Consider the following 22,401-nt stretch of genomic DNA (forward strand, 5'->3'; position numbering starts at 1 on the left):
TGAGTGAGTGAGCATAAGACATGGCTGTTTCCTCTACCTTTGGCCCAGGAGAAAAGGTATGACCCTGTCCCTATTCCCTGCCATTCATTCATTTACTCATTTTTTTTTTTTTTTTTTTTTGAGACTTGCACATTTCAGGCTCTACTGAGAACCAGGAACCGTTATCAGTCAGGATAGGCTGGGTTATGCTGCAGTAAGAAGCAACCCCAGAATCTCAGTGTGTACCTTTAAAAATTCTTAATTTATATTTTGGAATTCTTCATATCTCAAGAGAGGGGACTGAAAGCAGCATGTCAACCTTGCTACCTCAAAATTGCACAGGAAAGAAAAAAACTCCAAATTGCCCCCAAATTGCCCACCACATCGTTGATTAATTAGCTTTAATCAAGACATATAAAGAATATAAATAGTGACAACAGAAAGAAAGTATTAAAGAAAAATAAGGGACCTGGAACTCATTCTGTTCTCACAGATGCAGTTCAACACACAGACTTTATAAGAATGCTTTAACAACACAAAACAGTCTTCAAAATTGTACTTAAAAAACTGGACAAAATTGGAGGTGACTCTCGCCTGTGTGTGTCGGGACTGCGAGCAGGGGTCGCCACCTTCCACTCTAAGCCATCCCGGAAGTTCAGTCATCAGTGGGCCTGGCACCGTTTGCTAATTTAGTGCAAACGTGGGCTCACTAGTTGTTTTTTTTTTTTTTTTTAACATGTTTATTGGAGTATAATTGCTTTACAATGGTATGTTAGTTTCTGCTTTATAACAAAGTGAATCAGTTATACATATATGTATGTTCTCATATCTCTTCCCTCTTGCGGGCTCACTAGTTTTGTTTGTAAAATAATTAATCCATCAGAGTCATGGGATTTAATTTCCCATCGTGAGGGAAAGGGCTATCGATCTTGTGATCTGATGAGAAAGCTTACCTGTATTTATTCAGTTTACAGGCAGGATGTTAAAAGCAGGGCAGCAAATGATCAAGACAACCCAGCAGGGTGAAAGCCTTCTGGAGGGAACAGTCACTGGACCTGACCACAACTCCTACAGTTTTGGGCATCCTAGAAAACATTTTTGTGGAAATCACTTCTGAGAAATATTCATAAGGAACAGGAGATGTTGGAATGAATTATTAATTTTCACAGTCTCTTTAGTGCACAGTACAAAGTTAATAATTTTGTAAAAGTTCTCCCCTTCACACCGTATCAAATCAGATCCTTTGAATTAACGCTATGATGCAGAATCCCATCTCTTCCCTAACAGTTGCAGGGGAGGGGGACTCTCCATCTCTTTTCCCATTGATTTGACAAACATTTATTGAGTACTTACTATGTGCCATACAGGGTACTAGGCTCTGGGGATATAATAGTGAACAAGAAATTTAAAAACGGGTATTTCAGGAAGGCGATGGAAATGGCAACTCCCTAGGATGTGACTTCTGAAAGTTAGGCTGTCATTCTCACTTTCTCCTTTGAGACCTGGGAAGTCTCATCTTGGCGGGGGGCAGAGTCATGACCACCAGCCCTATTTGCCATCCCAGAGGGACTTCCTCTTCTTTCTCTCCTAAGACAGGACAATGAGCACAGAGAACCCAGACCCTCAGGTCTCCCCTCCCCAAAGTGGTCTCAAGCCCCTATAGCAGGAGGCATTCAGCCTTAAACCCCCCCACACCGAGTCTCAGCCACCTCAAGGGTCCTAGAGCTACACTGAGCAGAGCCTCCCCTGGTCCAGGGGCTGGGCTTACCATCTATGGATGGTCAACCTTGTGGCAACAAGCTCAGAATAGAACTGAGGCCACTTAAAGAAAAGTCAGAGAATCAAACCCAGAATCCTCTTGGTTCCCAAGCAAGACAGCACTACCCTCGGGGTCATAGTCACATCCCCTGTGGCTCAGGGTGGAGAGAGGGATGGAGGACGCAGGCTTGCTGGGCCAAGGCTGTAGCTAGGAGACAAAAAGAGTGGGCCGCTGATACCTGCTTTCGAGTGGGGGTGATTTTTGTGGCGGTGACGGTGGTGGTGATAGTGGTGACGTTGGCGATGGCCGTAGTGGGGATGGCGATGATGATAGTGAATGAAGGTGGTGACTTTGGTGACAGTGATGATCACGATGTGATGCTGATGGTGACAGAGAAGGGGATGTGATGATGACGTTGATGACCGTGGTGATGATGGTGATGGAGGTGGTGGTGACAGTGGTGTTGGCAATGATGCTGCAAGTGGCCACCTCAATGCAGACTCTTTATTGCCGTCTCAGATTCATCTTGTGACATAAGAAGACTTGCGTTTTTTAAGCCTGAGCTCGGGAATGTCATTCATTTACATTATACAGTAATAAGAAAACAGCAGACCAGTGCAGCTCAATCTTATTGGCAAAATGGAGAAAGGACTAAATTAAATTGTACTCAATAGCAGTGAAATTTGGAGCATTTAGTGATTTCTCTCCTTTAGGACTGAGGCAGAAACTGGCACTGTCGCATACAACCTGTGTGGCTTTGGACAAGTGTCTTCACCTCTCTGAGCTCCGTCCATCTTGAAGTCAGAGGGGGAATCCCTGGAGGCGTGATCAGGGGATCTGACCAACATTTAAAAATAGGAATACAGTAGAATAAAAAACATCAGGCAGTACAGGGTGGTATTTGATGAAACCATGTTGATGTGAAATGATTTCTTACTGTGCGTCACGGTCAGAAAAGTTTGGAAGCCACTGATAGATGGCACCCATCATCATACACTGATTTTCAGACAAGTGCCCACTAATAACACCCGATATCAACTCCCTTTCAGATGCCGATTCCACTTCACCCAAAGCAAACGTTCCGGGTCTCCCAGCGGCTCTGTCTTAGCAGAATTCTGCCGCCAGGTGGCGCCCGTGCCCCGCTGTGAGCGGATTCTCCTTCCTGACTCAGCCCAAGCTGGTGATTTCCTTGGGGTCCCCCCCTCGCCCCGAGGATCGAGTTTACTGGGACTAAACGTCTTGACCACGAATAGAATTCCCCGAGCAGAGCACGGCAGGAGGGCGCAGGCGGTCACGAAGGGATGTGGCTATCCTAAGATACCCACTCATCCCTTCTTGATTCCACAATGTTCATTAAATGCCTGTGTGCACCAGACGAGGTTCCCACTCCCAGAGCTCACACCCTGATGGGGGAGGATGGACAAGATCCCAAATTCAAGACCCCACCAGTACAGGGAAGCCTACCCACCTAGTCTGGTGCAGGACGGCACGAGGTAGAATCTCGCCCGCCCCCAGCCAGCTGTTACCTTGGGCAGCTTGCTTAGCCTCCCTGTGCCTCAGTTTCCCCTGCTACAAAATGGGACTAATAGCACCCACTTCATAGGGTTGTCGTGAGCATTAAGTGAGTTAATATTTGTAAAGTACTTATAAGGGGCCTATGTTTGTTAAACCCAGTGTTTGCGGGATCATAGTTTTGAGACCAGGGATGGAACCCGTGCCTGCCCCCTGCATTGGAAGCGCGGAGTCCTAACCATTGGACCGCCAGGGAAGCCCCAAGATGAAGTTGTTTTTACAAGTGATGGAAGAAATGCCCACATATTGAGGTATGGGGAAGTCATTTTGGCTTATAGATGATTTAATCTGAATTTGATGCGAACAAGAATAGCCTGTTTATGGCCTATCAGACATACAGTGTACATCTGCTTTAATCATTAAAGAAAAGGGTGCATTGACCAGAAGTAAAGTGTGTCCTTTTTTTTTTTAATAGTAATCTTTTATTTATTTATTTATATTTTTTTATATTTTATTTTTGGCTGTGTTGGGTCTTCGTTTCTGTGCGAGGGCTTTCTCTAGTTGCAGCGAGCGGGGGCCACTCACTATCGCGGCCTCCCTTGTTGCGGAGCACGGACTCCAGACACGCAGGCTCAGTAGTTGTGGCTCACGGGCCTAGTTGCTCCGCGGCATGTGGGATCTTCCCAGACCAGGGCTCGAACCCGTGTGCCCTGCATTGGCAGGCGGATTCTCAACCACTGCGCCACCAGGGAAGCCCAAGCGTGTCCTTTTCAAAGATAAGGATTAAGCGCCTCCTCACCTGGACACCAGTGATAGTATTCCGATTATAAGATTCCCTTCCTGGGAGCCAAGGCCATACTGACTCTGTGTGTGTGTGCTGATCAGTTTTCTGTTTGTCTTTTTACTCTGAAGGAATGTACTCCTTGTCTGATGTTCTTTGTTCCAACAAGGAAGAAAACTGCTGAAACCGTGCTTGTCCAGAGCAGTTCCTCAGAGCTATCTATTCTCCTTGGGGAAGTTAAACATCTTCACTCTGCCTCCTCTATTTCCTACTCCGTTATTATTATTATTATTATTTTGGCTTCGTTGGGTCTTTGTTGCTGCGCGCGGGCTTTCTCTAGTTGCGGAGAGTTGCGGCTACTCTTCGTTGCGGTGCGCGGGCTTCTCATTGCGGTGGCTTCTCTTGTTGCGGAGCTCGGGCTCTAGGCTCGCGGGCTTCAGTAGTTGTGGCTCACAGGCTCTAGAGCGCAGGCTCAGTAGTTGTGGCACACGGGCTCAGTTGCTCCGCAGCCTGTGGGAATCTTCCTGGACCAGGGCTTGAACCCGTGTCCCCTGCATTGGCAGGCGGATTCTTAACCACTGCGCCACCAGGGAAGCCCCTCCATTATTTTTTTATATTCCTTCTTTTTATACTCCACGCTCCACTTCGGATTTTTTTTTTTCTCTACTCACCTTCTAGTTCTTTTTATTTACTCCAGCTGTGTATAACCTGAGTTTATTCACACAAATTAATAAAAAACTGATTATAAAAATACTTTTAATCTCATGCTTCACCCCAGAATTTCTCTGCTGTTGTAGGTAGGCTGCCTGCAGGAGCCCACATGGCCATTCACTCTGGCCATCCATCCATCCATACAAACCTGACAGTGGGAAGGAATTAAATCCTCTCAGCAGCCCTTGACCGAGGGGTGATGGGAGCCAGTGAATAAAAGCCCCAGCCTCCTGTTCTCTGTTGGGACTGTTCTGGGTACATCCTACGTGATTCCTCAAAAGACCCCTAGAATTATTGTTGCACTGTTGTTAAAGTGGGAACCAGCTCAATAGTCCAGCCTTGGATTGGTTTTTCCCTCTTTGATTCTTCCTAGTTCCCGCACATCTTTTCGCTCTGACTTTTTCCCCAAACAAAGCACCTGCATATAAGCCCTTGTCTCAGGCTCTTCTTTTGCGGGGGATGCCGAGTTAAGACAGATGATTTGGGCGGACCAGCACCAGCCCGGGTTCAGCGGGGCGCGCAGGGCATTAAAGAATGTTTCTTGTGCGACCTCTAGTGGTGAGACATGTGTAATTATCTTCTATTTTCTCTGGGTTCTCAAATCCTCCGTGACTACTTCTTTTTCCGTTTCCTCGCCCTTTCCTTCCAAAAATCCGCTTCCCTTCTGGTGTCCCCCGTGTCCTGTTTCACCTATGCCTTCACTTCTAAGCGAATATTTTGAAGAAAATTGAAAACATACCATTTCACCTGTAAATACATCAGTATAGATGTTTAAATAATGAAAGCTTTAAAAATCTTCTATACTCTTAAAAAAAACCCCATAATGATTAGGAGTTTGGGATTAACGTATACACACTACTATAGATAATACAGATAGGGCTTCCCTGGTGGCGCAGAGGTTGAGAATCTGCCTGCCAATGCAGGAGACATGGGTTCGAGCCCTGGTCTGGGAAGATCCCACATGCCGCGGAGCAACTAGGCCCGTGAGCCACAACTACTGAGCCTGCGCGTCTGGAGCCTGTGCTCCGCAACAAGAGAGGCCGCGATAGTGAGAGGGCCGCGCACCGCGATGAAGAGTGGCCCCCACTTGCCGCAACTAGAGAAAGCCCTCGCACAGAAACGAAGACCCAACACAGCCATAAATAAATAAATAAATAAATAAATAAATAAATAAATAAATAAAAGTTAAAAAAAAAAAACTTAAAAGAAACCAACAAACAAATACTTAATGAACTTTGACAAATGGCACTCTTCCAGGACAGGTAAATTATTTATTTTGTTAGACTACCTAAGGATTCTTTGATCTATGAAAAACACCTCTCTGAAGAAAATACTATTCACAACAAAGAAGGGACTGGCCAAAGGTTAGGTCACTAGTCTATCTAGTGGGCTAGCACAAGTTCATTGCATTTCCTTCTTTTGATTGAGATGTAACTGCCATACATTAAATTGTACCAAGTGGATGTGAATAGCTGGATTAATTTTATGTATGCATATTAATTTCTAAAATATCAGAGGAAATCATACAACTCAGTAGCAAAAGAAAGAAACAAAGAAAGAAAAAACTGATTAAAAAAGGGCAAAGAACCTAAATAGACATTTTTTTTCCAAAGAAGATACACAAATGGCCAACAGGTATATGAAAACATTCTCAACATCACTAATTAGCAGGAAAATGCAAATCAGAACCAGATATGGAAAAAAGGGACCTTTGTGCACTGTTAGTGGAAACGCAAATTGGGACAGCCATTTTGGAAAACAGTATGGAAGGTTCTCAGAAAACTAAAAACAGAACTATTGTTCTGTAACATCTTATGGAAAAACCCAAATGAACCTTTTGGCCAACCCAATACCATATGATCCAGCAATCCCACCTCTGGGTATTTCTCCAAAGGAATTAAAATCAGGATCTTGAAGAGATACTTGCTCTCCCATGTACATTGCAGCATTATTCACAATAGCCGAGACATGGAAACAAACCTGAATGTCCTCTGGCTTCTTTAAAAATTTAGTCCTTGCTTTGATTTTCAACAGTTTGACTATGATGTGCCCAGGTGTGGTTTTCTTTGTGTATTTCCTGTTTAGATTTTGCTGAGTTTCTTGAATCTTTGAGTTAATGTCTTTCATCAGTTTTGGACAATTCTTAGCCATTATTACTTCAAACTTTGCTTCTCCCTCAATGTGTTTCTCCTCTCATTTTGGTACTTAAGTTATATGTATGTATGGCTTATATTCATATATATATATGTTCCTTATATCTTTTATCATTTATTCTCTTCTGTGTTTTTTGTTTTTTGTTTTTTTTCAATTGCTCTCCGTGCTTCCATTTGGCTATTTCCTATTGACCTGTCATTGTATTCATGAATCCCATCTTATCATCTTATTCGGGACCCACTATACAATTAAACCTATTCAATTAACTTTAGTTTCAGATTTTGCATTTGCCCCAAATCTTGATTTGATTCTTGTCTAGATTCCAATTCTCTGTTGAAATGTGCCCTTGTTTCATCTGCTTTTTGATCTTCCCTATTTTCTTTAGCAGCTTAACCACAGTTAATTTGAAGTGTTGCCTGCTCATTCCAATCTGGGTAATATATCGATCTCTTTCCATCATCAGTTTTTTTTTTCTAATTATTTATCAAATTTTCTGCTTCTACCCCTGCTGATGAAGTTTTAGTTTTAAGTCTGACATTATAGATAAAATGACTGTAAATGTACCTCATGATATCTTCGCCCAGAACAGGTTTCTGCTTTTTATTTTATTTATTTATTTATCTATCTATCTATCTATTTATTTATTTATTTTTGGCTGCATTGGGTCTTTGTTGCGGTGCGCGGGCTTCTCATTGCGGTGGCTTCTCCTGTTGTGGACCACAGGCTCTGGGCGTGTGGGCTTCAGTAGTTGTGGCTTGCAGGCTCTAGAGCGTAGGCTCAGTAGTTGCAGCACATGGGCTTAGTTGCTCCGTGGCATGTGGGATCTTCCCGGACCAGGGCTCGAACCCGTGTCCCCTGCATTGGCAGGCGGATTCTTAACCACTGTGCCACCAGGGAAGCCTTCACTTATGAATTTAGATGCTTAAATAAAATATTGGTGAAGAGAAATCATTAAAACAGAGTATACTATAAGCAGGTGAGATTTATTCTAAGAATGTAAAGATATTTCTGCTCTTCTTAATGTACTATAGTTTATCATATTATTAGGTCAAATGAGAAAAATCAGAATCATCTTAATAGATGCCAACAAGACATTTGATAAAATTTAAAATGCAAGCCTGTCAAAGGCACAGCTGCATATTAGGGCGGGGAGGACTAAGAGTTGACCTTAAACTGTGAGGCCACATGGATAGGATCCACCTTATGATGCCTCCCAGGCAAATCCCTAGCTCCTCCCCCAATGCTACTGAGCGTTTATATAAATTCCCAGAGGGGGGAAACTTCTAACACATTATGGAGGTGAAATTGGGGACTTGAAAGAAACAGCATTCAGAAGGTGAGAATCCAGGGCTTCCCTGGTGGCGCAGTGGTTGAGAATCTGCCTGCCAATGCAGGGGACACGGGTTCGAGCCCTGGTCTGGGAAGATCCCACATGCCGCGGAGCAACTAGGCCCGTGAGCCACAACTACTGAGCCTGCGCGTCTGGAGCCTGTGCTCCGCAACAAGAGAGGCCACGATAGTGAGAGGTCCGCGCACCGCGATGAAGAGTGGCCCCGCTTGCCACAACTAGAGAAAGCCCTTGCACAGCAATGAAGACCCAACATAGCCATAATTAATTAATTAATTAATTAATTAAAAAAAAAAAAAAAAGAAGGTGAGAACCCATGGAGCTGAGGCCAGACCAAGAGGTGAGAGAGGGAGAGTTGAAGGTGTTCTGGAAATGTCCCAAATCACCAAGATCACAGCCCCAGTGACCGCGACATACTTCCTCGTGCTGAACTTTGTCCATAAGTTCAGCTCTCTCTTCAGAGAGCACATCTGTGAAGGGCTGAGAGTAGGGTATGGGTGGGTGAGAGGCAATACTGACATTCTGAAAAATCCCACAAACCACCCAGGGGACATCTTTAGCACCCAGGGGACACCTTCAGTACCCAGGGGACCTCTTCAGCACCCAAGGGACATCTTTGGCATCAGCTGCATGATACCTGGGCTATTACTGGCTTAAAAAAATACTGTCTGCAGAGCTGATCTCAGAGCTGGGATGGGACGACTCAGATATTCTGGACAGCACTGTGGCCACCATCCCATAAGCCATCTCATCACACTTCCAACCACCTGCAAGGCAAGGTCCATGAGAGTGGACCTCCATCCAAGGGTAGGGCTCATGGAGCTGATGCTAGGGTCGAAGGGAACATTGTGGATGGTGTGCAAAGGCCTGCAACCATTACACGTTGATCTGACAGATGGGGACCAAGAAGCAGCCAACAGAGATGGGACGCCCACCTGAAGTGCAGGTCACGCCAATGTCCGGCAAAACGATTGTTCCTAAAATGCCATACACCACCAACTAGAAGATCTCAGCACCGATGGTTTTGCTGTGCTATGCCTGCAAGGACATAACCCAGGGTGTCCACAGTGAAGAGTTATCCATCCATCCGTGAACTTCTTTAAATTTGACAAAAGTCACCAGCAAGGTCTTAGTACCAAAGGTCTACGTACAGGTGGTGGAGGAGGATCCAGAAGTGCTCACATTCAAGAAAGTCTCCTGGGTTTCCCTGGTGGCGCAGTGGTTGAGAATCTGCCTGCTAATGCAGGGGACACGGGTTCGAGCCCTGGTCTGGGAAGATCCCACATGCCGCGGAGCAACTAGGCCCGTGAGCCACAACTACTGAGCCTGCGCACCTGGAGCCTGTGCTCTGCAACAAGAGAGGCCGCGATAGTGAGAGGCCCGCGCACCGCGATGAAGAGTGGCCCCCGCTTGCCGCAACTAGAGAAAGCCCTCGCACAGAAACGAAGACTCAACACAGCCAAAAATAAATAAATTAAAAAAAAACACAAACCTTCAATGCTTAAAAAAAAAAAGAAAAGAAAGGCTCCTACAGCTCCTACCTGCATTTGTGGCTACCCTGATATTCTTTATACCACAAGCCACCAATGGGACATCCTCACCACCAGATGACCTCATTACCACATTGACGTTTTAGTAAATGAGGAACATTGACACAGCTAGAGGGCCACCTAACAGGATACACATGGTAGCAGCTCTGATTTGAGTAAAGTTATTACCATGTACATTTATACCACATAACCAGTGTGCTCGGTTGGGTGTGTGCACTTGCTACCCTGGAATGAGATTTATAAACTTTCCTCTTGGCTTTGCAGGGGAAAAAAAAAAAAAGGTTTTGTTAAAGGCCCTCTGCAAAGTCCTTCTCAAGAATATTAAGTATATTAAGTGGCTTACATGGGCATCAGTGGCAATTCTTCAAGTGTCACAGCCACTACCCGGCACCCCTCATGCCTTCATACCTTAGACCTGTGCTGTCCAGGATGGCAGCAGCTAGCCACCTGTGGCTGTTTAAATGGAAGTTGATTCAAATTTAGTGAGTTTAAATATTCATTTATGTTTTGGTGAGCTCTGAATAAGATCTGTACCTGAGTCAACAGAATTGTACCGGAATCGATTTCCTGGTTTTTGACAATATTCTAAGGTTATTTAAGATAGTATCCATGGGGGCAGCTGGGTGAAGGGTACATGGGAAGGCTCTGTGCTATTTTTGCAACTTCTTGTGAGTCTTAAACGATTTCAAACTAAAAAGTTACCCTCCCCCCCAAAAAAATCACTTCCACAGGGGCACTAGCCATATTTCAAACGCTCAGAGGACCACATGTGCCTGGTGGCTAAGATACCGGACGGCGCAGATGCACAGAATGTTTCTCTCTCTCTGCAGAGACGCTATTGGACGGCGCTGTCCTAAATCAGGCCCCCATTGGACATGGTTACCCCCCATTCCAGCTCTGGGGACACTGAGCCCTCCTTGGACCCCCACTGCCTGGCGCCCCGCCCTCACCCATCCCGATGCACCCTCTGATGCTGCAGCAGGTTGCTGGGATGCGCGAAGCCCTCCCGTGTGCACCTTCTCGTGGACGGCGCGGTAGTTCAGGTCCTTGAAGTGCTTAGGGCAGAAGCAGCAGGCGTGAGGGCGCACGGGGCTGTGCACGCGGCGATGCTGCAGGAGCAGCGAGGGCCTGGAGAAGGCTTTGCTGCAACCGTCGCAGGGGTAGGGCCGCTCGCCCGTGTGCGTGCGCCGGTGGATGGCCAGGTAGGACGATTGCTTGAAAGCCTTGCCGCACGTGGCGCACGGGTAGAGCCGCACGCCCGAATGCACGCGGAGGTGAGAGGCCAGCGGGTCGGACTGCTTGAAGGCCTTGGCGCACAGCGGGCAGAGGAAGGGCCGATCGCCCGTATGCACGCGCTCGTGCACCCGCAGCCTGTGGCGGTGGGTGAAGCGCTTGCTGCACACCCTGCAGGCGTGCGGCTTGCCCTCGCAGTGCTGCCGCCGGTGCAGAAGCAGGGCCGGCCCGGCCGCGAAGGCCTTGCCGCAGCCCCGGCAGGGGAAGGGCCGCGAAGGGGCGTGCAGCGGCTCGCGGCGGTGCAGCTCGTAGGGGGTCTCGGAGCGCTTCGGGCAGGACGCGCAGGGGAAGGGGCGCTCGCCCCTGTGGAGGCGGCGGTGCTCCTGGGGACGAGGACAGCACCGGGAGTGAGGAACAGAGGCTCACTTCTGCAGGACGTGCCTCTCCAGGTAGATCCACCCCTACTCCTTGCAGGTCTCCGAGAAAGAGACCAAATAAAGGTACACATACCATTGTCTAAAAATTTTTAAATTACAAACCAAACTATTAAATAAAATACGTTCTTCCTCTCCCCTTGACAAATAGACCTTCACAATGACCCGGAAAGCCGGGTTCAAATTTATATTCTTTGGAATCTTCAGAGATCCACACTAGAACTTGGTGGCCCAGGAGAGCTGGCTGGGGTTTCCCAGGCCTGGGGGGATATCGCACCCACAGAAGGACAGCCCAGCCCACAGGTCCAAGCCTCCCTTCCACCCTTCCAGCCTAGAGGGTTGTGCACACAGGCGGGGCAAAGTGCACCCTGGGGATGGTGGATCCAGAGAGCCCTGGAAGCAGCCTTTGGGCTCCTTGGGTAGGGAATCCCAGGGTCTCTTGTCCCCTTGGCCACACAAGGAGGGGCAGCAGGAGAGTGTCAGAGCAGCATCCAGTAACAGGAGGGATCCAGGGTAGGGCTCTGAGAGCTGGGCTGCCTCCAGGCTAACTCCCGGCCTCTCCTTTCCTCCCATCATGGCCCTCAACACACCTCCCCCCTCCCCACCCCTCCCCAGCCATGGAAGCCTCCCTTTCCAGTACCTTCTCCTCCACATCTGACCCCTATCTCCTTCTTACCTTCCTCGAAAACCCATCCCCAATTTCCTATCATCTCCTGATCACCCCAGCTGCTACCTCCCTGAGTGCCAAGACCACTTTCTCTAAGTCTCTCCCCTCACATCTTTCCTGGGATTCTTCTACCTTCTAGCTCACCTCCACATCCATTTAACCCCTCCCCACCTCGGCCTCCTGGTCACCCCGCCCACATTCCCTTCGGGCCCAGCTCTGCTCTCCCTCTTCCGGTGGGCTCTGCCTCTCCCCACCGGCTCCCGCTCACCTCCAGTCCAAGGCCCTGTTCACCCTGGTCCCACAAAGCTCCACCCCTCCCTTCATACCTGGCCCTACTTTAGGTCCATTGCCTTGCCCCGCCTTTTCCCCGCAGGCCCCGCCCCTCGCAACAGGCCCCGCCCACTAGGGTCCACCCCCTCTCCCCTGCCCCTTTCGCGTAGGCCCGGCCTCTCGTCGGCCCCGCCTCTCTCTCCGCACCTGCAGGTTGGTGGCTCGCTTGAAGCGCTTGCCGCAGGCATCGCAACCTTGCGGCCGCTCGTCGCCGTGCACCAGCCGGTGGCTCTTGCAGTCCGAGCGGCGTTTGAAGGCGGCCGCACACAGGCCGCAGCGAAAGGGCCGCGCCGCCGTGGGCACCACCTCGTGGCTCAGCAGCTCCCACGCGCGCTTGAAGGCCCTCCCGCAGGCCGCGCAGCTGGACTGCCTGGGCCGCGCCAGCCCCTCCCGGCCCTCGGAGCCGCTGCGAAGCGAGCCTGGCTCCCGCTTACCGGAGCGCTCCTCCGCCGAACCGTCGGGAACCAGGCGCGCAGTCGAGTACGTCCCGTGCTCGTCGATGAGCTGCACCAGGGCCGGAGCCTCCGCCTCGTCTCCTCCGGGCGCCTGGGAGAGGAGAATGGGCTCAGTCCTCGGGTCATCCCCCCATCCCACCCCTGCCCAGACATGACCGTGGATTTGGGGCTGCAGCCACCTCATCTGTAAAATGGGCAGATAATGGGACCGCCCTCCTGGAGCGGCAATGCGGATTAAATGGGTTAAGATTGAAATTCTGCTCCCCCCCCCCCCGCGTCCCTCCTCACGCCTCCATTTCAGCAAAAGGCAGCTCCTCCTTTCCTTCCAAGTGCTCGGGGCAAAAACCTGACACCCCTTTCTCACACACCTTCATCTAATCCCTCATCAAGCCTGTTGGCTCTAACTTAAAAATACAGTCAGAATCGGGCCACTTCTCACCATCTCCACAGCCAGCACCCTCCTGTGAGCCAAAATCATCTCTGGCCCGGGCTATTGCTGTTGTCTCTTCTCTGGGTTCCCTGCCTCAGCCCTCCACCCCTCAGGTCTGTTCCCCACGCAGCCGCCAGAAGGCCCCGCTTAACACCTAAGTCAGCTCAGGTCCCTTCTCAGCTCAGAGGCCTCCCCTGGTTCCCCTCTAACTCAGGGAAAAGCCCAAGTCCTCACGACCCAGGAGGCCCTGCATGCCCCGCCTGTGTTCCCTCTTTGACCTCATCTCTCGCCTTCTCCTCTGGCTCACTAGGCTCTGGCCACACTCAAGGCCTCCTCAGCGGAGTTGGTGCCTGGAACCCTCTTGCCCTCCACAGCCGCACGGTTCCTCCCTCACCTTGGTCAGGTCTTTGGTCCAATGTCACTTTTCCCTGAGGCCTCTCCTTACCACTCTATCTGAAACTGAAAACTCATGCTACCCCTCCGATTCTTCCTACCTGCTTCCTGGCTTTACTTTTCTCCATAGCACTTATCTTTGGATGTGAGCCTGGAGCTGCCTGTGTCCATCTTTTGCACCCTGTGGGAAGAGTCAGCCTGGCAATGAAATATCCACAGAGGGAAACAGTCCCAAGAAAAGAGAGAGACAGCTTCCTAGATCTAGACAGCACCTAGATCTAGCTTCACCTGAAGCATCCTTTCCTCCACTCTTTGGTTAGGTGAGGCAATAAATTACCTTTTGTTGCTTAAGCAAGTTTGAGTTGGGGTTTTCTGTCATATGGTAGGCTGAATAATGGCCTCTAAATATATCCAGGTCCTAAATATCTAGAACTTGTGAATGTTGCCTTAAATGGTAATAGGGACTTTGCAGATGTGATTAAATTCAGGATCTTGAGATGGGGAGATTATCCTGGATTATCTGGGTGATCGTGAATGTAATCATAAGTGTCCTTATAAGAGGGAAGCAAAGGGAGATTTGATGCAGAAGAAGAAGGTGATGTGACCACTGAACCAAAATACTAAGCTGCTGGCTGTGAAGATGGAAGAAGGGGTCAGGAGCCAAGGAATGCAGCTCTAGAAGATAGAAAAGGCAAGGAAATGGTTTCTCCTCTAACGTCTCCGAGGGAGCACAGCCCTTCTGACACCTTGATTGTGGCTCAGTGAAATTGATTTTGAACTTCTGATCTCCAGACTGTAAGTGAACAAATGTGTGTAGTTTTAAGTCACCAAATTTGTGGTAATCGGTTTCATGGGAAAGCAATACCTGCCATTTGCAGCCAAGACTCCACAGAGGGGACAGAGCTAAAAACAAAAAACAAAACCTTTTATTTGGCGTTTATTCAGCACCTTCTGGATACTAGGCACCAGACTGAGTGCTCACAATAACCCAGTCTTCTGCAGCGAAACTGAAGCTCAGAGAAGGTGAGTCACTTGCCCGAGGTCACAGAGCTTGGGAGTCGAAGAGTCAAGATTTGAATCTGGAAAGTAACACTAAAGCAGCCCTCACAAATCCATACTCATCTGTGAATTTGGGGATGATGTTAGAGATAATGTTATTAGCTAATATTTATTTGATACTTAGAGGGTGTAGGCACTGTTCTGAGCAATTTGGGTGTATTAACTCCCTGAACTCACTCTATGAGGTGGGGACTTTTATAATCCCCATCTTACAGATGACAAAACTGAGGCTCAGACATTAAGAAATATCTGGATCAGATCACAGAGCTGGTAAGAGGCAGAGGTGGGATTTGAACCCACAATATCCTACCCTTGTAATAATGAACCTTCATTTGATAGATGGGGACCCAAGGGTCCAGAGAGGCACAGAAACGACTCCAAAATCACTTAGCACTGACTGGCCTCTCCTGGGCTGGGACCCAAGCCAGGCTGCCTGCAGGCTGTGCACATGCTCTGTGACCTCAAGAAGTCAAGATGCCACCCTGGACCTCAGTTTTTCACCTGAGAAGCAAGGGGCTGGGCTGGACCCACGTGTGGTCCTCAGAGCACCCCCATCAGAATCACGGGAGAGGCTGGTGAAACATACACATGAGTGTCACCCACAGAAGCTTCTCAAGTCAGGAGCTTGGGAGAGGGAACACTCCTCACCATGCAACAGCCTAGATGCTGGTGATGGAGCAGTGAACAAAACAAGCAAAACTTCCTCCCCTCTACTGTGGCCCAGCAGAAATTAAACAAGTAAAATATTAAGTATGGTGGATGAGTTTTCATTCGAACCAGTTTGAATGCAGCAGTTTGCATGAACATTTTCTTGTGCACAAGAATTTTAAATGAGCTGATAGCCAACAGTTTTCCTTGAAACGAATTTGTATACCCAAAGTTTTCACTGAAACCAGCTTCTGCAGAGGACTTTTTTTTTTTTTTTTTTTTTTAATTTTTTAATGCTATTCTTGTCTGCTTACATTCTTTTTATGTATGTATGTATGTACGTATGTATGTATGGCTGTGTTGGGTCTTCGTTTCTGTGCGAGGGCTTTCTCTAGTCGTGGCAAGCGGGGGCCACTCTTCATCATGGTGCGGGGGCCACTCTTCATCGCGGTGCGCGGGCCTCTCACTATTGCGGCCTCTCGTTGCCGAGCACAGGCTCCAGACGCGCAGGCTCAGTAATTGTGGCTCACGGGCCGAGTTGCTCCGCGGCATGTGGGATCCTCCCAGACCAGGGCTCGAACCCGCGTCCCCTGCATTGGCAGGCAGATTCTCAACCACTGCGCCACCAGGGAAGCCCCTGCAGAGGACTTTTGATTAACATGAGCTAGTTTACAACTTTTTCATTTAAGTTAGCACAAATAGGGGACTTCCCTGATGGTGCTGTGGTAAAGAATCCGCCTGCCAACCCAGGGGACACGGGTTCAAGCCCTGGTCCGGGAAGATCCCACATGCTGCGGAGCAACTAAGCCCGTGCGCCACAACTACTGAGTCTGCGCTCTAGAACCCGCAAACTACAACTACTGAGCTTGTGTGCTGCATCTACTGAAGCCCGTGCGCCTAGAGCCCGTGCTCTGCAACAAGAGAAGGCACCACAATGAGAAGGCCACGCACCGCAACGAAGAGTAACCCCCGCTCGCCACAACTAGAGAAAGCCCGCGCACAGCAACGAAGACCCAACACAGCCATAAATAAATAAATAAATTTATTTTTTTAAAAAGTTAGCACAAATATTGGACTGGCCAAAAAGTTCGCTCGGGTTTTCCATAAGGTCTTACAGACAACCTGAACGAACTTTTTGGCCAACCCAATATATGAGTTAGGGTTAGAGTTAGGGTTTTGTTTTTTTAAAAAATAAATTTATTTATTTCATTTATTTTATTTTTGGCTGCGTTGGGTCTCCGTTGCTGCACGTGGGCTTTCTCTAGTTGCGGCGAGCGGGGGCTACTCTTCCTTGAGGTGTGAGGGCTTCTCATTGCAGTGGCTTCTCCTGTTGCGGAGCACGGGCTCTAGGCATGCGGGCTTCAGTAGTTGTGGCTCGTGGGCTCCAGAGCACAGGCTCAGTAGTTGTGGCGCACGGGCTTAGCTGCTCCGCGGCATGTGGGATCTTCCCGGACCAAGGCTCGAACCCGTGTCCCCTGCATTGGCAGGCGTATTCTTAACCACTGCGCCACCAGGGGAGCCCTAGAGTTAGGGTTTTTTATGAAGACTAGCTTGAAGGCAAACGTTTCATGAAAGCCTGAGAAGTAATGGAGGGAAAGGGGATAGGAAATGCCTGGCGAGGGATGGGAATGCCACCTTAAAGGGGATGACCTGGGAAGGCCCACTGAGAAGGTGACACTGAAGCAAAGACCTGAAAGATGTACACGGAGGCGGAAGTGAGGGAGTCCTCATTTTCTCAAATGGCTCTCAAGTTTGAGATCCAGCACGATCACACATCTATCACTGCCTCCTGTTCTAGGTACAGAAATAATGAATACATTCGTTGTGCAACTGCTCTGAATCTGACACCATCTCCTGGCATCCCCACAACAGGGAAGGTGCCATTCTCACAGAAGCAGAAACTAAGGCTCAGAGCAGCGTGTCCATGGGCCAAGTCACAAAGCCAGGAAGTGATAGATCTGGGAATCAAACTCACAGCTGCCTAAATCTCTATTCCTGCTGAGACCTGACTCCTGGGGTGGGTGGGCGTCGGGGGGCTTACCTCTTCTTCTGGGACCTCAGGCTCCTCAGGGTGTATCCTCAGTTGAGATAGACTGAACCCCAGAAAGTCTGGGGGGGTCTCCAGGACCCGCTTCTCCATCTCCCGCCTTCATTGGGTGTGGTCTGTCCCAGACCCAGTCCTTGGTTCTGGATGCTGAGGGTGAGGTGGGGCTGCTGTCGGTCAGCTCCAAGTGGTGAGGAGACAAAGGGGGCTGAGGAAGAGAGAAGGGAGGTGACAGGGAGGGTTTTCTCCAAGCTGCTGGTGTTGGGAGAGAGGTCTCCTCCAAAGTCTCATCTGCCCTGGGGGCCCAGGGAGGCCCTCTCTCTCCAAGACCCTCCTCGGAGGGACGGCAGATAGTCCCAAGGCCTCCACCACTGTACTCTCCATCCCCACAGCCCTGAAACCAGCTCATGCGTGTCCTCACCCAGCCTCCTCCAGGCCTCCCTGCCTCCAGTCTCCCCTCTCCAGTCCATCCCCCATGTGGCCCTAGAGGAGTCTTTCTGTCCTCCAGAGCTGCTCCTGCCTCTTCCCTGCTCACATTCCTCCCATGGTTCCCCAGAACCCCCAGTAGAAAAATGAGCCCCTCGGGACTTCCCCGGTGGTCCAGTGGTAAGGAATCCGCCTTACGATGCAGGGAACACCGGTTCGATGCCTGGTCAGGGAACTAAGATCCCACATGCCGCGGGGCAACTAAGCCCGCGCGCCTCAACTAGAGAAGAGAAAACCCTCATGCCACAACTAGAGAGAAGCCCGCGCACCACAGCGAAGAGCCCAGGCGCTGCAACTAAGACCAGATGCAGCCAAAAATAAATAAATAAATAAATAAATCTTAAAAAAAGAAAAAAAAAAATTGAGCCCCTCAACCTGGCATTCAAGGCCCTTCACAATATGGCCTCTTGAACTGAACCTTTGTCTTTCTCACTTCACTTCCCTTCTCCCCAGCTAGCCCAATGGGCCTCACAGTACCAAGGACCAACCACAGCTGACAGCACCGGAACTTCACTCCCAAGCCCCCGGATGACCTGCAGACCCCTCACACTCATGACATCTGTGCTGACCTCAGAGTTCCCCCCCGCCCCCACCCAGTCACTGGGTCAGATTCCCAGGGAGTTCTCATCCCTCCCTCCTCCTCCTTCCTACCCCCTCCCTGATCTGTCAGTCTCCCAACCTTCCCACGTTTTCTGTCTTTTATTCTCCCCTCTGTCCCCATGGCCCCTGCCACAGCTCAGGTCTTTTTTTGTTTGTCTGTTTTTTGGCTGCGCCACATGCATGTGGGATCTTAGTTCCCTGACCAGGGATCTGAACCCTCATCCCTTGCAGTGGAAGCACGGAGTCTTAACCACTGGACCGCCAGGGAAGTCCCAGCGCAGGTCTTCTCCTCTCCTCCGGATCATCACCCCAGCCTCCTCTCTGGCCTCTCACCTCCAACCTCCGCGATCCAGTCCATCTCCCACACAGCCCCGGACAGGTCTTTCTACACCCAGAGCTGACCTTGTTCCTATCCTGCTCACAACCCTCCCATGGCTCCCCAGGACCGTGGGACAGCGTCAGGCCCCTCAGCCTGGCAGTCCAGGCCCCTGTGATATGTCCCCTGCATACTCTCCAGCGTCACTCTCGATGTATTTGCCCACGGACCTTACATTCCAATGGGCAGACCCTCCTTCTGCAAGTGGATCCTTAACTCTTCCATCATGGGGCGTTTGCGCCTGTTGTTGGCCCCCATCTCAGAGCCTCTGTCAGAATCTAACCCCTGCTTCAAGGCACAGTTCAAACCTGTTACCCGCGCACACACTCACCGTGACCCTCCCCATTCATACACGCAGAGGTCACTCCCAAGCACTGCCCAAATCTCCCCATGCAAACAATGGTCTCTCCCAACCATTCATCCCCCTCAGCCGGACACACAATGAACTCGTCCACCCCAACCTCCCACCTCCCCACCCAATGAACTCGCCCATCCAGAGACCCCCCGCCTTCTTTCCCTGACAAAGGTCTTCCAGGCGCCCCCCCCCCCTGCACACAAGGGTCTCCTGAAGGCTTCTCCGCTCTTCTCCCAACTGTTTGGACCCCCTTTCCCCCCTTCCCCCCATTTTTCTCCTGACTTCCGTGACAATGATCTCACCCGCCAAATGGGCCCTTCCTCACTCAGGCCCGCTCCTCCCACCCCTCTGCTGGAAACTTGGTATGTCCTGGAGTGATAGAAGGGAACGGGAATCGGGCGAGACCATTACCCGAGTGTGTGTGTGGGGGGGGAGAGGCATGAAGGGAGTCCCTTCAGCTAGGGACTGACCAGACCTCTGGCTCCCCAGGTGCCTTTCAGATTCGACCCGTATCTTCCCAAACTCCGCCGCCTCACCTTTCGGCCCAGGTATACTGCCGGTTCACCGGGGTTTCCATTCACTGGAGGACTCGGGGCAGCTGCGCTTCCGGCCACCCGAATGCGCATGCGTAGTGCATTTCTGGTACCGTGGCTGGTTTTTCTCAGGAGGTTGAAAAGGGGAGTCTTCCCTCCCTCTGCAGCGTCACCAAATTCCCCTCAAACGTCAACCCACTGCTTCAGTCTCTCAAAAAGAAACGGGAAAGGCTGATATATAGTAACAACCAGTTAGCGTGGGCTAAGTATAAGCACATTATTTTCAGTTCTCAAAACAGCCTTGGTTAGTTACTATTATCCCCAGTTTCCACATGAAGAAACTGAGGCTCAGCGAGAAGGAGCCTCAACAAGTGCGTGACAGCCGTATTGGGAGCCTGCTGTGCATGACTTCATCCAAGCACTCTTTCTGCTAAAATGAGAACCACTGAAAAAGTGCAGGGGTGGAGGTTGAGCGGGAAACTACCCTCCTCTCTGCTGTGTCCTTAGGCAAGTTACTGAACCTCTCTCATTTAATTTCCCCAGCTGGAAAACGGGCACAATGGGGTGTTTGGGGTGATCCTCTAGGTAAACTACCTGGCACAATGTAGTTCAGGGCTAATTAAATATCACCATGGGGGGCAGGCATAGGATGTTGATGAGTGAAGAAGGCCATATGGGGAGCTATGAAGAGAGTTCTTTACTATCCACACAGAGAAGAGTTACTGCTACCCGTCTCCTGCCAATTGTTGCTGCAAAAACACAGGCCCATAGTCTGAGATGGCGTGCTTCAGCAGACTGGATTTCAAACCACTTTTTTGGAACCCCAGCGTTCTTCCCAGGTGCATGAGGCCAAGTTGGGGGACGGGGTGGGGCAGGGAGGCAGGACCCTGTGTATCCCAACTCCTGCTTTAACTTCAGTAATAATTTTGATGATGACAGTCTTCCAGACACATCCCATGTGTTACCTCAGTTATTCCTCCAAGAAACTTATGAGATGGATACCACTGTTATTTCCATTTTACAGATGAGGAGACTGAGGCACTGGGCGTTTAATAATTCTGCAAATGACAATGAATTCCATGGAACATCCCAAGTCCTCCTCTACCACCCCCTCATTTGTTTTCTAATGTAACCCTTGCGCCCCAGTTCCTCTTTTATCACCTGAATTCCTGGTATCTATTCCTCTTCTTTGTGCCCCAGCTCCACTATGACTCTGTTTCTCTAATACCCCCAATCTCCCCTGTAATATCACTGCTTCCAAATTCTGAATCGCCTCTATTCATTTCATCAACATAATTTATGGAGTGTCCCCTCTGTGCCAGGCACACTTCCGGGCCCTGGAATTTTTCATAGTAAACAGCACAAGACCTCCCCCTAGTGGGGAAGATGGACAATTAAATGATAAATGATGGACAAGATAATTTTAGATCCTGATAAAGTTTCTGAAAGGGGAATGGAATAGTTGCTGGTGGTGGGAACGGGGTGGTGGCTACTTTAAATAGGGCTGTCCAGGGGATCCTCTTCTGGGAGGTGACATTTAAGTCTGAAAGGTGAAGAGTTGGATGGGCAATCCAGGCAGGGAACGGCAGGGGCAAAAATTGGATTAAGCTGGTCCTGTTTGGGGAACGGGGTGGAGCCCGCTGTAGGTGAGGCAGGAGGGCAAGTGATAAGAGATATGGCTGGACAGTTAGGAACCGGGAAACTCCACATTCGCCACAACATCCCAATTCACCCTATATATCAGCACTGGCCAACAGAACTTTCTCTGATGATGGAAATGTTGTAGATCTTCAGTGTCCAATACAGTGGAGCCATTGAGTATTTGAAATGGAGTGAGTGTGACTGATGAACTGAATTTTAAATTATATTTCACTTTAATTAATTTACTTTAGCCACATGTGGCTACCTGCTAGGGTATTGGACAACATAGCTATACAACTTCCCATTACACCTCAAAACATTAAACTCTTCTTATAATTCCCCCACTCTCCCAAAACATCTCAGTGTTCCTTACAAGCCTCCACTCGCCCCTATAAGAATCCTGTAACAACTGCACAAATGTTCAAACAACCCAATTCTCGGTTCCTTTTACATATGAATTCACCAAAACACTCCCAATCCCTTAGTATCTCCCCAGCTCCGCCTATTTCACCCCCATCACACTCTCCGTTCCTCCATGAACACCTCAGTTCCTCTGCTGTTACTCTACTTCCTCCCAAGACAGTCCTTAAACACCTTCATCTCACCCCGCCCCCTTCCACTCCAGGGTTACCATGGCAACGCAGCCGCAGCAATCACGCGCGCCTAGCCTGGCCCATCACCATGGAAACCGGAGCGGTCTCCTCCACGCCACCAACCCACGCTGAGATGGCTGCTCTGGGACCCAGACCCTTCGGATCCGAGAGAGCCGGGAGAGACTAGGGGGCCCCACAATGCTCAGCGAGAGCAAAGGGTCCTCCCTATTCTTCTGCCCCCATCCGACTAAGCGCCCTGCAGCAGGTACACACTCCGGGGGAATGTCGGGTGGCAGATTCTACTGCGCAGGCGCCCACTCTTAGCGGACC

General features: G+C 49.7%; 1 protein-coding gene across 9 annotated transcripts; it reads right to left on the reverse strand.

Annotated features, from left to right (window-relative positions):
* Positions 1 to 366: 366 nt before the first annotated feature.
* On the reverse strand, positions 367 to 22,322 carry LOC132353556 (zinc finger protein 664-like). 9 transcript variants are annotated; one of them, XM_059904826.1, is made up of 8 exons: positions 22,110 to 22,322; positions 19,841 to 20,045; positions 17,485 to 17,695; positions 12,606 to 13,004; positions 10,745 to 11,410; positions 9,396 to 9,592; positions 9,180 to 9,282; positions 367 to 2,575 (listed from the first exon to the last, which is right to left on the reverse strand). In XM_059904826.1, exons 3-6 carry the CDS (start codon positions 17,581 to 17,583, stop codon positions 9,482 to 9,484), a joined length of 1,275 nt encoding a protein of 424 aa, XP_059760809.1. In that variant the 5' UTR covers positions 17,584 to 17,695; positions 19,841 to 20,045; positions 22,110 to 22,322; the 3' UTR covers positions 367 to 2,575; positions 9,180 to 9,282; positions 9,396 to 9,481. The 9 variants fall into 9 exon arrangements, with proteins under 9 accessions (XP_059760809.1, XP_059760811.1, XP_059760815.1 ...); XM_059904828.1 differs by having other exon boundaries at positions 367 to 1,064; positions 1,977 to 2,575; positions 9,180 to 9,592; XM_059904832.1 differs by having other exon boundaries at positions 367 to 1,064; positions 9,180 to 9,592.
* Positions 22,323 to 22,401: the final 79 nt, after the last annotated feature.

This window comes from Balaenoptera ricei, chromosome 19, assembly GCF_028023285.1.
Source record: "Balaenoptera ricei isolate mBalRic1 chromosome 19, mBalRic1.hap2, whole genome shotgun sequence".
In the NCBI taxonomy this organism is placed as follows: Eukaryota; Metazoa; Chordata; class Mammalia; order Artiodactyla; family Balaenopteridae; genus Balaenoptera; species Balaenoptera ricei.

Bases quoted from the DNA above. Each gene is read 5' to 3' on its own strand.
- LOC132353556 (XM_059904826.1), bottom strand. From the start codon at position 17,583: ATGGAGAAGCGGGTCCTGGAGACCCCCCCAGACTTTCTGGGGTTCAGT. The intron at 11,411-12,605 runs GTGCGGAGAGAG...CCTCGTCCCCAG, and splicing joins AGCGAGCCACCAACCTGCAG to GAGCACCGCCGCCTCCACAG. The intron at 9,593-10,744 runs GTGAGGGCGGGG...CTCTTGTTGCAG, and splicing joins CAGAGGGTGCATCGGGATGG to AGCACAGGCTCCAGGTGCGC.